Raw genomic sequence first — 14,022 nt, forward strand, 5'->3', positions numbered from 1 at the left:
AAGGACAAAATCGTACATTTTGTCACTGAAATAATAGGTCATGAAAAATAACAAGTTGGTACTACCCAAATGTTTTTACAAGAATCACCCCTGCAAAATATTTTGCATTTAAATTTGAAGCCTAAATTTTTATTTCAACATTTGAGTACGATACGCCCTGTCATAATTGTGTTTTCATAATTATTTTCATTGGTGCACCGTTAACCCAATTCATCATCAGTTCACTTTACCCGCCAAAAGAATTCAGAATGAGTTACACCTGTAAATACCACTTACGTTACCAAAAGAAATAATGTTAATGAAAATAAAGAAATATCTCAAATTTAATTTGACTGTACGCTATAGAACACTATATTTTTAAAAACAAAATGTAAACTTTATAATTTTGGTGTTCTATAGTGTTAAGTCAATCGTTGAAAATTACTTTATATCAAGTTAATTATATTTACACTGGTCAGAGTGATAAAATTACAATATTAATAAAGTGTCAATCAATTTACGAACACTATCTGAAAAAGTTTAAAAATGAAAAATACATCGTTAAAGACGAAATAAGTCTTTTCAAGGCTTTTGCTAACAGTACAAGCTACTTTTACTGCTTGTGTTAAGTTTATAAATATTTGCTTCCTCAACCTCTCTAAAATTAAAACATGACATTAAAATGAACAACGTCATTCTTCACATGTTTTCAACTTCGTGAGGGAACTCGATCTTGATCGGGGTGTCTGGGTTCCTTGGGATACCCTCTTTATTGTCCCAAACTGGACGATATTCCAACTCTTCTCTCGTTACGACTGTCGCAATCGGAACTTGGTCGATGAAGTCATAAAATGGCTCTTGTTTGACGCAGCTGGCATCGACGTTGACGCAATTGTAGCCAAACACCATTCCTCTCTCGACGGCTGAAGTGTCTGCGTCAGGTTGGGCAACTTCCGCTTTCACGGCGTGGGCGCAGTGGCGCTTTTCAGTGAGGGATTCAATCTGTTCCGCCGTTAAACGTCGCAGTTGCACCAAACAATACCTACCTCTAGTTTGAGGACCAGAGAGGTGAAATTCACGAGGCTGTGATTGGCGCACTGGTTCTGTGTGGTGACTGTTCGAAGTGCCAAATTGGATTCCAGCTAGACCATGAATTCGATGGTGCACTTGAAGGGTTTTATTGGTAGATAAGTTCTGATCGCTACTGTGGAATTTTGGGGCCTTTGTCCCCTGAGAGTGACGTGTTCTTTCGTGGCGAAGTAAATAGTTCTTATGTTTGGTCTGATATCCACACTTCGTACATCCAAAGGGCTTCTCGGCCGTATGAGTTCTTCGGTGGCGAATCAAACTACCCTTATCTGCAGACGCGTAGTTACACTGGTCACACTGAAAGGGTTTTTCGCCCGTGTGCTTTCTTCTGTGGCGAATCAAACAACTATTATTTGCAGCCGCGTAATTACACTGGTCACACTGGAAGGGTTTTTCGCCCGTGTGAGTTCTTCTGTGGCTAATCAAACAACCCTTAAATGCAGTTGTGTAGTTACACTGATCACACTGGAATGGTTTTTCGCCCGTGTGGGTTCTTATGTGGCGAATCAAACTACCGTTATTTGTAGACGCGTAGTTACACTGGTCACACTGGAAGGGTTTTTCCCCCGTGTGAGTTCTTCTGTGGGAAATCAAATGCCCCTTATGAGCAGACGCGTAGCTACATTGGTCACACTGGAAGGGTTTTTCGCCCGTGTGAGTTCTTCGGTGGCGTATGAAATGACTCTTATGGTTCGTGGCGTAGACGCATTCTGAGCAGTTGTACATCTCTTCTCGGCTGCTCTTTGGATTTATTAATTGGTGTTTCTTATACAAAAACCTTAAACGACGGTAGGCCCTTTCTACAATTTCGTTAATCCGCCTAAAAATGAAAATCATTCGATTAACCGAAGTTAGGCTTTTTCTTAAAAAGCGTAAATCACCTTAAAATCTTAAAATAATCGATTTACGTCAGGTAGGCCTTTTTCGAGAAAAAAAAACGGTAAATTCGTTTAAAATGGGAATGCAATCTATTCAAGTCAAGTAGGCCACTGGTAGGGCCTACGGTCGGTCTCTGTTAAACTCTATAAACCTCGCGTAGAAATGCTTTAGAAACTATCACAATCAGTTAGCTAAGTTCGCACTATCCTTGGCTAAAGGAAATCTAAGTAGGCTCAGTAGGTTGAATGGTGCCACTTTAGTTAAGCTCTACACCGATATGGAAAGGCCGCCGGTCCGGCGGCAGCGTATCATAACCTAATTTACCCTAGCCTTTGTTGAAATATTGCTTAAACAATAATGAAGCTTATATATTTGTCTAAACAATAAAAGTGTTTTCGATGCAGTGTTTCTTTCAGAAAATTTTCTTCGGGGGGATTTCCCAGACATCCGGGGGTGCCGGTATCCAGTGGAGAGCGTAGCACTCCATGCACGCCTGGCTGTGGCGTCGGAAAAAGGGGAAGCGCCGGGGGGGCGATGGACTTTTTCCGGGGGGGCTTCGACCCCTCGGAGATATACCTGAAAGAAACACTGTTTCGATGGGGAGCTATGCTTTAGTGTCCCTTTCTTTCTGCATAAATCAATGTCTTCATAACAACTATTATACTCCAGTATTTGGAAAAACATTTTTTTGGTGTAGTCGGTTACACGACTGCACACTTAAGTTAATATAGTAAAGAAGGTACATAATCAAAATATCCACTATGATTAGCGATAATTCGAGCGGCAGTCCCCGATAAGGACAATACACTATTTTATCAAGATCAGCTTCAAATGCAAAATTGTCAAGATATTCCTAATATAGACTGTAATATAATCGAGGGTTAAGTCACTCTCGGATGACCTGTACAACGAGTTCGCGTACTTAGTAGTGTTAAAGGTACGATTTTAAAGAGTTCACGAACTCTTATTAGCACAGTCAGAGGTACAACAGTGTACACCGAGTTCGCGGAGGGACCAACCCCTCGAATATAATGGAGGCTTAAGTAAAGAATTTCCGTAATTTGAAAGTGTATAGTCTTTAGACACCTGATGAAAAGTAAAATATACTATATATTATCTTTTTTAAATTTTATTACATTTAAGGGGGGCGCCATAATCAATATTCAAACTATAAGCATTCCGATGCACCTTTCGTTAGGAATTTGTTTTTAGTAATTTCATAATAGTTTAAAAGCATTTCTAATGTTTCACGGCGTAGTAACGCCCATAGCTTAATTCTCTTTTGTCGGGTACTCTACTTCACCCAAACTATTAACGCTAGGTCGCTAGCCTATTTCCGACATTATGGCATCATCTAAGTTTCCAATGGCGACGTATTATTTAGTGGCCTAGGTTAGTTTCATACACCTCCTCATTGAACAAAACAAAATGACTAAAAGAATTTTACCTACCTTTATTTAAATAAGCTAAAACATTTTATATTAGTAGACTTTTTAAAGAATGAAGAATAATCTAAATACTAGCGTCTATGCGTTTGCTTCACCGACGTCAATCTGCCGGAATTCTAAAAGATGGAAAATATAATATTTACGGTGCGGTGGAGTACCCGACGAAACTGAATTAACCTACGGTTGTAACTACGACGTAAAACATTAGAAACTGCTTTTAAGCTCTAATAATATTACGGAAAAATTAATATTAATATAACCAAAAAAGCCAAAGTTATCTAAAAATACGGAGAAAAACATAAACTACAAAGAAAACTAAAACATATTTTTCGACCGCGTTTTTTTGAAGTTTACATTAATTGACTAAAATTTGAAATCAAATATGAATAGGAAACGTGATTGAAATTAATATTATTTTAATATTATAAGGGTAATGATTAATTAATTGGGGGGGGGGTAATAATAGCAAACCGAATATTACCGTTTACCAAATTAAAAGATGGGTAGATAAATACCAAGAATGTATTTATTTATTCTCAGGGATAATGAATATGTTGAGATTATTTTTAGCGTTTCTCCAATTCCACCCGTTGGGCCCCCCGGTATGCTCCTCCGCTTTAATAAAATCAAATAATACTGCAATCTCATTGGTTCTCATTGTATAATGACAGTCAAATTTTAGAAATGTAAATATGCAACTCCTATATAAACCAAACGTTGACCGCGTTTAAAGCGGACCGCGTCCGACATTTTAATTTGAATTAATTAAATTATGACGCGGTCAATCTGATTCAAATTAACTTCAATGATACAACAATGTGTTCCATCGATTGCTTTAAAATTTAGAAATGCACCTCCTACAGCAGAAGGGATATTAATTTTGAAACCCACGCTAAAATATCGGGATGACGGCGTTTAAGGCGGGCCGCGGACCACGTCCGACATTTTACTTATGTCGTTGTTTCCCCATCGTAATTTTATCTCTTGGAAAATAAAAACATTATTTTTACAGGAGTATTTAGAAGTGTTTATTTATCCAAAACATATTTCGGGCGTAATTTTAAAATTATATAATTGTTTAAAAATTTGCAAAGTTTCTACAGAATTGTTCTAGTATTTATTAAACAGGCGAGATTGGTACTTTCGGATCCAGATCTGGTTCGTTATCTCGATGCTCCCCTATGTAACTATTCGCATCTTTGTATCGATTTACCAATACAGAGTTGAAATCAGCCCCGACAATTGTAGAAATTATTCGACATAGTTCTCGAAGTACGGAAGGCCATGGCTTGGCTGGAAACGTGTTACCGGAGAAACTATATTCAAGTCCGTCATTTCCAAACGCCACTTGTTGGCGTGGGATATTTATCCATTCGCCACGTATTCTGACTCGCGACATACGTCCGCTAAAGTATGTTATCTTTCTCTAGGGAAATAAAAAGTTCTTCGGCAAATGAACTGTCAAGAAGACGATAGTAGGACAGTGCTAAATTTTCGTCTTGAAAGAAATTTGGTTGTATTTTTAAGATGAAGGATTTTCTGATATTCAATGAATCTAAAACACACTTTTCATCCGTATATTTCCTGTTAAATATAACGAAATTATTATCATTATAATATTTTTACTTTTATTATCAGTAGTGTCAGGGACGTCATTTCGGTGGGGCATGGCGGCCATTGCCCCCTTGAATTTAAATAAACTACTTTACGTATTAATTACCATTTAACTGCATTATAAACGTTCTGTTTAATGTCATATATTAATTGTCTCTTCTTATGAAAATAACTAGCAATTATTCAAGACCTATTTCGATAAAAATTTCAAAAACATTGAATTTGACGCGTTTTTGCCCTTTAAAAAACCCGTTTTTGTAGGAAATATATATAGTATATATATATATATTTATACGTACGTTGATGATGTATTTCTTTCTTGGGCACGTTCATATCTTTCTGCTCCAATCCTCGTTTTTCATGTGGGAATAGCTTCATATACAAAGTTTTGCCTAACACATTAAATAAATTATTTTTAATTTTTAATTGCTAATAATATTAAATTATACCTAATTGGATTTTAGAAGCTATTTAGCCTAATAATTAGTTGTAGGATAATAACTTGTAGCTAAGTGTAGGTTCTACACAATGAAACTACGGCTACACTACAAAAATTTCCCCCGCATGTTTTGAAGCGCTATTTTAACCTGTCTTTTTAAAATGGAATGGGTCTTACTTATGAAGTTCGGTAACATTACGTCCGGTTGGACTGGTCACCGTAAACTGTGCCCATCCAAGATGACCGAGATTTCCGGTTAGAGCCTTTGGAGAAAGTTTACTTTCCCCCGGCGCTCTCCAGACTACCAATGTGGTTTCATTTCCATTGATGTCGTCCACCACTTTAGCGGTAGTCCACACGGAACCAATTTTGATGTTTATTTCTCTAAAAAAAAACAAAATCTTCCCAAACAAAAAATAAAAATATTTGTACGTACAACCATACGTTTCGGGGAGGGGGCATGTGCCCCCCCTGGCTATGCCACTGATGCAATATCTTAAACTACATTAAAGTTTTGATTAGAAATATCTTATACATTAAAACAATAACGATACGGACACAAAATTGTTCAATACAGGTACTTACATTGATCCCAAGGCTTGTAAACAGCAGTTGTTGCGTAACGGCTAACAAGTTAATTAAAGCTATGAAAATAGCTGTTTTTGAATAATTTATAAAAGTTGCACGGTATTTGGACAGAAAACACTCGAAAGTGACCAAAAAGAGACGAAAAATTATTTTATTTAAAATTTACCGCCCTGCTAAAATTGACTCTTCTTTAGCGGAAATTACAGGTGTCTCAGGGATTTCGTGCGGGAAAGCCCCACCATCGCGGTACTACATTATGGTCAGAGAACACCGATATTTGTTTTGGCCAGAGCCGAGGAGAATGTATTATAATGGAAATTGGGCGAAAATCGCACTATTCTTTCGCTCCTTTTTAAAGAAGTTCCATGAAAGGGCTTATATATAAACTTCGCATACGATCTTATTGGACATTATTCTTTTAGAAGAGTTCCTAAACCACCGCCATTTTCTAATGGTGGTCCTCGACTAATTTGAGTTTTTGGACTGAGTTTTTATTTTTATTTGATATTTAGTGTGATTTTTTTTTAAGTGTACTTTTCGAGTTAGAAAACTAAAAATTATCTCTCAACATTACTCGGATTTAAATCATCAATCAAAGAACTGACGGCTAATTTTCAAAGTAAGAATTTTAATTTATTTACTTATGTATTTAAATTTATTTGTTAAATACTAACATGTTCATGGAGGAAAGCAGTTCAAACTGAAATTAAATTAGTCTAGACGCTCCAGCTTAGGAATTAAAATATGTTAAAATGGGTTTTCACATAATCCGTTAATCAAAAGGCAGCTTTTTTTTGATATCTTGATTGTTATAAGATGATTTGTAAATTTGCCCCGCGTAATATTTTTAAAAGGCAGATACACTATTAGATACCAAATTTTAAATACCCGAACCGTAGAAATCGAATAATATAATTTTTTTCGTGTTAGTTTTTATGCCGAAAAAAATTCTGTTTATAAATTGTACATCTCTTAAAATAGTGTTATTACAATAAAACAGTAAGTAATTATTCCTTTGGTCCTAAAAAGTTTAAATTAGTGACATCTTGAATAAATACAAGAATTAAAATATAATCTCTAAGGCATTAACTTTTAATGTGCTTATTTCTTTGTAAGTTATTTGTGAATCGGTCGACACTAACTCCCAACGTAGCGTACCCATTATATTCGTTTTTACTGTGCGCTTACGTCATAGCTTCGCCAGTTCCGTCGTCTTCCCTCTTGGGCTTAGGGGAAGACGTTGTGCCGTAGCTAGAGTTTTGTCACTGCCGGGGCGGTCCCTATGTTGGCGGTTTATTTTTGCGTAACCTTTCATCTAGCAAAATCGGCCGGAAAGATCGCCCCTTTGCTACGCCACTGCACTGCGAGGTTATTGGAGCTTTTCACTGGGGAAGTGAGCCTTCGCGAGATAGTTAAAATTTTCCCACTGACTTGGTACTCTGTGTGAAAATCCTTTTCAAAGGGCACACCTAAAAGTAGTAGACCAGTTTCTTCTTCTAATATGCGAACTTTGAAAGCCTCAGCGTACATTGGACCACCCCAAAAGACATTATACTCAAATGCGTCAACATTTCTGGTCCATTTTCCGGATCGTCAGATATGGATCGTACTGTCTCTTTCTCTACTACTAAATTCTGGTGTGGACATTCCATGCGTATTGCCATTTCAGCTTTAAATTTAGTTGAATTTTGATTTGAAGATTCTAGTGCCGTTGAATTATCATTTGTACAGTCCTAAGTAAAAATATTGTAAAGATATATTTCTAACAAAACAGTTTAACATATGAAACACTACCATCAAACTATTAATTCTTTGGATATTTGGCTCAGTTACTTCATCATTTGACTTGTGGTTTTAAAATTGACCCATATTCCTGAGGAAATAACATTTACATATTTAATATACAAACGGAAACAGAAGGCTGCCTATTAGCTGACTGTTTGATTATGTACTGGATCTGGGAAAAGCTCTGAAGGCCCATTTCACACCAACAAAGTGCTTCGAGCATAAATAGGTGGCGGGATTAACACGTTCAATTTGGTAATCATCCCTTCCAAGCCACTTGCTCCATCTTTGACATTTCTCACAATTTCGTGTACGCTTTGGAAATGCTATAAAATGTACATTTTGCAAATATTTTTTGTGAGCATTGCGCGAATCGCTTTTGCAACCCTTATATATGCAGTACTTTTTTACCATGTTCTATAATTCTATAATGTAAAGCATGTATTAACTATAAATAATAAATTGAAAATCCTCTTTGACACTTACCCCAGAACGTAACTTTTAATTGTAATTTTAATAAGTCACCTCTTAAATTTATTTAAAATGAAATTTCGTTGAAGGAGCTGGTAAAACCGTTACTTTGTTTAAACCCAGTTCATCAAGAAGTATCCCATTGTAACGAAAAAACTGTTTGCGAATTTTTAGCAGACTACGGAAATTCTTAACTCTAGCACGTGACGCAAACAGCCTATTACGAAGTTGCCCCGTTTTTCCTGCGCGCCGCCAATCGATAAAAAGAGTAACCAAGCGGTCGCATCAAAGCTCGTAGCGAAATATCGTTAGTGTGAGCCGTCCCGTATTTATTCGTCTAAGTGTACACAAACTGCCAGGCGTAAGTACCATGATTCGTTGACAATGAAAGGAGAAAGATTGTTTTAGCTGTAGAAAGGGAGGATAATTGGGGAATTCAAAAATTTGTAAATTTTAAAGACCATAGCGATCTAACTAAACCTCTCAGAAAAACAGCTTTCATATAGCGCTTTGCCAAAAGAAAAATAGTAATAAAACAAAAGGTCCTTTAAACCTATAAAATTGAGAGAAGTCGAATTAAAAGAATACAAAAATAAGATTCCTATAGCGAATTAGTAGCTTTAGAAAACCATAAGCCAACTCCTAATCAATCAAAAATTAAAACTCTAAAACCATTTCTTAACGATAACGATATATTAAGCGTTGGTGGGCGCCCACAGGATTCAGAATTTAACCAGAAACATTCTGCCGTATTAAGCTCTTGATAGAAAGATGCCACAATAGCGTCATGTACGCTGGTCTGCAAACCACCGTGACCGAGCTAAGAGAACGATACTGGGTTATTTCCGGTTACCAAAAAGTGAAATCAGTGTAAAGCAACGCGAGACCTGGACATATGGGTGAAGCGCCTTTGCCCAGCGATCGACTAGTAGAAAGGGATCCGTATTAAGCCGTAGGGATCGATTTCGCTGGATCACTGCACTTAAAGAAATCGTCGAAAAAACGAGAAAAGGCATAGGGTGGTGGCTTGTAATTCCGGACACTTTTTAAAAATCGATAGAAACATAACCCAATAACTAATTTGATATGAATTACTTTATAGCGTATTCCATAGTTTGAACTTTCACGCGTCTTTTAAACCTATTTCGAGTGAAAAGCATCTTTTATTTATATTTCTATGACCTTTTTCCTGAAGCTCGTACTCGCTTCTAATTCCGGACACTCGCTTCTAATTCCGACCTAGAGGGTTTTAATTCCGACCACTGGCTTCTAATTTCCGACCATCGGCTTCTAATTGTCCGACCGCCCTCTTCAAATTCTGGACACGCTCTATAATATTATAATTTACATATTTAAAAATTACCTAGACTATAATAAAAATTTAAAATTATAATAAAAAATATAACACAAATTAAATAATTAAATTAAAAATATATAATACAAATGAAAAAATTATAACACAAATTAAAATATAATACACGATATAAATATAAATATAAAAGATATTTAAATATATTAATAATTACCAATTAAAAAATATATTATAAATTATAAATAAAGTTACAAATTAAAAATTATAATGCAAAAATTTATAAAAATTCCAATTTAAAAAATAAATTAAATATTAGCATGCAAATTAAAAAATATAAAGGTACCTAATAATATATATAAATATTTTAATAAATATATAAAAAAATATAATATAAATTAAAAATTTGTAATGATAAATAAAAACTAGTAATTAAAATTATTGATAACTTTACCAAAATAACTTTTTTAATTAACAAATAAAATTAATTAGGTAGGTAGGGCCTATAAAAAATAAACAAACATTTTTAGATTATTTTGATCGTGAAATTCTTTTTTTTTATTAATGATCGTGAATAGAGAGATTGAATCGTAGAACGAACGACAAATTTCCAACTTCGCGCGTTGCTTGGGAGGCGACGTCTTAGGGTTAAGGAGAGGCTTATTTCTAGCCGTGTTTGGGAAAAAATGAGGGGGCAAAAGGGAGGTGAAATAACGCGTCGTCCGCTCTTAAAGTGCGGAACAATTGTGGTTGTATTATTGCGGATATAATAACGTTCTAAACAGTCTTGATTAAAATCGTTTAATTTAATTTTATTCTCTATAAATTACGAATGAACGAGTGACCTTTCAAGGTGTCAAGAATTAGCTGCTACATAAAGTTTTTTATAATTACTTGTAAATAACTAAATTTTTGGACAAAATGACCCCACAAATGTTAGTTTTGTAAGAAAAAAGTTGAATTTTTAGCAGAAATAAAGGTTTTTATCACCCGTTCACTGTGGACGAGATGAGAGCTTATTTCGAGAGGCACATGGGGCGGCATTCCCACAAATTGGTATTAACTTAATCGGGCGTTTTAGGACTGTCGTTTAATCACAATAATATAATATCAGGAACGTTTTACACGATTTTGAAATTGTGTTCTACGTATAGCCCGGTTCTCGGGGCTTAAAATACATCCTTTTAAGAAGGCCTACAGCCATGAAAATTAAATATAATATATGTCCACCCTACATCTGCTTCTTTACGTGCGCCGTTACGCGAGCAATTCATCTGAAGCTTTGATTTTATCATAGCATTTCGCCCCCTGATAGCCAGAAGAGGTCTTCCGCGGGTGGAATATAACGATAACGGGGCCACATTTCGAAGATTCAACCAATAGATCAAAGAGATATGGAGCCATCTAAAATCTGAGGAAGTACAAAACTACCTAGGAAGGCAGGGGGTTCTTTGGAAATTCATCACGGATTGAAGTCCCTGAACTGGCGGGTGCTATGAACGGCAGGTTCAAAGCACCAAGCGCGCGCTTAAAAAAGGGTTGGGTAACGCGCTACTTATTCAAAGTGAATGGACCACAATCTTAGCGTAAACGGAAGGAATGATAAACAATAACTTTCGTAAACAACGGCGCTACGGATCCAAGCCCGGTAACGCCGTCGAATTTCCTTAAATTATCTAGTCTCCCAAATCAAAAGGTTTCGGACGAACCCGTAATCGCTTATCGAGAACAACTTACATTTCCAATATACAAGCAATATGGCCATACCCCGATTACACCCCCCCTCCTCGCCTTTTAGTACTCGATGACGCCGAACAATTTAATTCATTCCCTTCACAAGGGATGAGGGACAAAAAAATCACCACGTGATATTGGAATTCCCACATGTTTCCGGCGCCTGCTTGCCGAAGTTGAATTCTAGCGGTCTTTAGGTTATGGGAAATTAGTTTATTTTAAATTATTTTAGATATTTATTATTTTTTTCTGTGATAATGGATTTGCCATTGGATCTTACGATTAACTCTCGACAATTTGACAATTTATTGAGTGGTGAGTATTTCAAAAAATATTTTTTAAACAATAATTATGCTTATGAATTGTTGGCTTATCACACAAATGACCAAGGTTTAAGTTGCTATAGATATTTCTTAACTGAAACGTCTGTAGCCTATAAATATATTTGACAAATTCAATTTCAGTAAGTCTATTTAAGTATAATTATCGTTAAAAATGTCAACGTACGAATTATAATTTTATTTATAATTGGTGATATCGGCGCTGTGGCGGGAACACGGGATTTGTTACTTATCGGTGATAGAGCGCAGCACCGATTTGTGAGTGACGTATAAGATCACGTGTTGCCCCTGAAAAGTTAGGTAGATCTTGTCTTCCCCCTCCTCCGGCGCGAGTTTGAAAATTACCTCGGTACAGGAAAAACACTTTAGAGATAGAGTAGTATAAGGCTGTAGAGAAAAGTCCTCTTATAATTCGTCCATGGGCACACAGTGGTCGCAATCCCTTTCATGTCCGCGACCGTTAGTTTACTGTTTAGGAGACAGTCGCGATACTCCGCGTGCCGGAACCGCTTCCGCACAACGCGCTTGTACGTCTTTCTCTCGCCTTTGAATGAAAAAAAAGAATATTCTAAACATTCCTTTTTATTCATTCTCCAATTGATATTTGTATATAACCACTCAATAATAACAAGGCAGGCCAAGTCGTTAAACGACTTTTAGGCTGCATCGCTTATTTCAGTAGATAACAAAGAAAAAAGGGAAATCATTTCTTTGAGCTATACATAATACTCACCGATAAAATTTTAAAACATAGTTAGCCTAGCTGATTATATACTTATTTATTTTATTAGAAGGGCGGTTTATCTCATTATACAATTTTTCAGATCTACATAATATAGAATTGGATTTTAGTTCGGTACGAGGAAAACAGACTTTTAATGACAGGTTTTCGAGTAAAGTACTCTGCCAGTGTACTAAATTCAAACGGAATTTAATTTGAACCATGCAGCAGACATATAAATATGAAAATAAGACCAAAGTAATCATAAACTTTAAAAACTTTCAGAATATTGAGATGGTGATATGCATTGCCCCAGGTTGCAATAGAGAAGGGTTATCGGGAAGCTTTCAAAGAAGATAAACAGTTATTAATATCAACACAAGTTGTAGAAACAAAAGCTCTCCTTACATCCTATCTTTGGAAACTGCTTCATTCTATGGAAAACATTTCTGAAAATGCTAATATTTTAGATAATGTGTATTAAAATGTTCACACAAATTTTTACCCTTTTTCAATTTCAGATACTTATTATCCTACAAAACGAAACTGCGCAATTGCATTAATTGCCGGTGATATTGTAAAGGTTGCCGAGGAACATTCTGAATGTTAGGATTGTTTGGAAAAGCATAGTCAACCAACTTCGAATGCACCATTGATGAAATTAATAAAAGCGCGAGACAATTACGATAAAGTACCCCAGCAAGCTGTTAATAGCACTCCTGGTTGTTGTAACCGATTTCGCTGAAAATTCCATCAACATTTTTTCAAAAACTCTTGCGCTTGCAACCTATATGGAAATTATTTTGCCACATTTTAGACAACCACTAAAATGCCATTGTTCTGAAAATTTAGATCTTCCTAAACAATTACCCGATAAATATTTAAGACCATTGTTGTACAATCATGCTCGTGATACATCAGATGTTCTTCAAATAAAAAAGACTATTAATTATAAACCATTGTCGCGAAAGGTTTTAATAGTGGAAATATTTTTGAAGGATGAAAAATAAACGAATTTTTAATATAATTTTATATTTATTCAATATTAAATTATTTGACTATAAGTAATCATATAGAATTATCCTTTTCTAAATTGTCTGAATTATAATTTGCGACATGTTCTGTGTTAAATTTATTTTCACTAGAAAAATATTCATATTTATGCATGCCCCCTTTGAATTTAGCACTGTAACGAATTCAAATAAATCGATGATCCCATAAATGGGGCTGGGCAAGAGAGCCATTTCACGTCAAACTAGCGCAAAAAACAAGAAGTCGCATTTCTGAAAAGTATTTTCAAGCTAACAACAGACTCTATATCTGAAGATTCAGGAGCATCTAGTCCAAATGGGCCAACTGTGTACGTTAAAAGATCAGAAGAAGGGAAATTTCGCTTAACTCGAAGTACAATGTTGCTATATCGCTAATCACCGTGACCACGGGCATGATGGAATCTGCTTGGTGTGGTTGCAAGACAGGCGAAGATGGCGCTTGCAAGAATGTTGAAGCGGTTCTGTAGTAAACGGCAGGTTAATAATTTTTGTCTGATGATCAACCATGCACACAAAAGACTAGTATGTAGAGTGCACCAACTACTCAAAAAGCTAAATTGAAAAGACCTTTTA

General features: G+C 35.8%; 1 protein-coding gene across 1 annotated transcript; it reads right to left on the minus strand.

The window, feature by feature from the left end:
• Positions 1 to 542: 542 nt before the first annotated feature.
• LOC149968646 (uncharacterized) lies at positions 543 to 3,486 on the minus strand. The gene is made up of 2 exons (XM_090173172.1): positions 3,399 to 3,486; positions 543 to 1,888 (listed from the first exon to the last, which is right to left on the minus strand). The coding sequence occupies exon 2, from the start codon at positions 1,792 to 1,794 to the stop codon at positions 679 to 681; it is 1,116 nt and encodes a 371-aa protein (XP_090029298.1). The 5' UTR covers positions 1,795 to 1,888; positions 3,399 to 3,486; the 3' UTR covers positions 543 to 678.
• Between the last annotated feature and the right edge of the window lie 10,536 nt (positions 3,487 to 14,022).

This window comes from Leiobunum rupestre, chromosome 1 (genome assembly GCF_980474605.1).
Source record: "Leiobunum rupestre chromosome 1, qqLeiRupe1.1.hap1, whole genome shotgun sequence".
NCBI classification, from domain to species: domain Eukaryota; kingdom Metazoa; phylum Arthropoda; class Arachnida; order Opiliones; family Sclerosomatidae; genus Leiobunum; species Leiobunum rupestre.

Coding starts and splice junctions, on each gene's coding strand:
- LOC149968646 (XM_090173172.1), bottom strand. CDS start 1,794: ATGTACAACTGCTCAGAATGCGTCTACGCCACGAACCATAAGAGTCAT.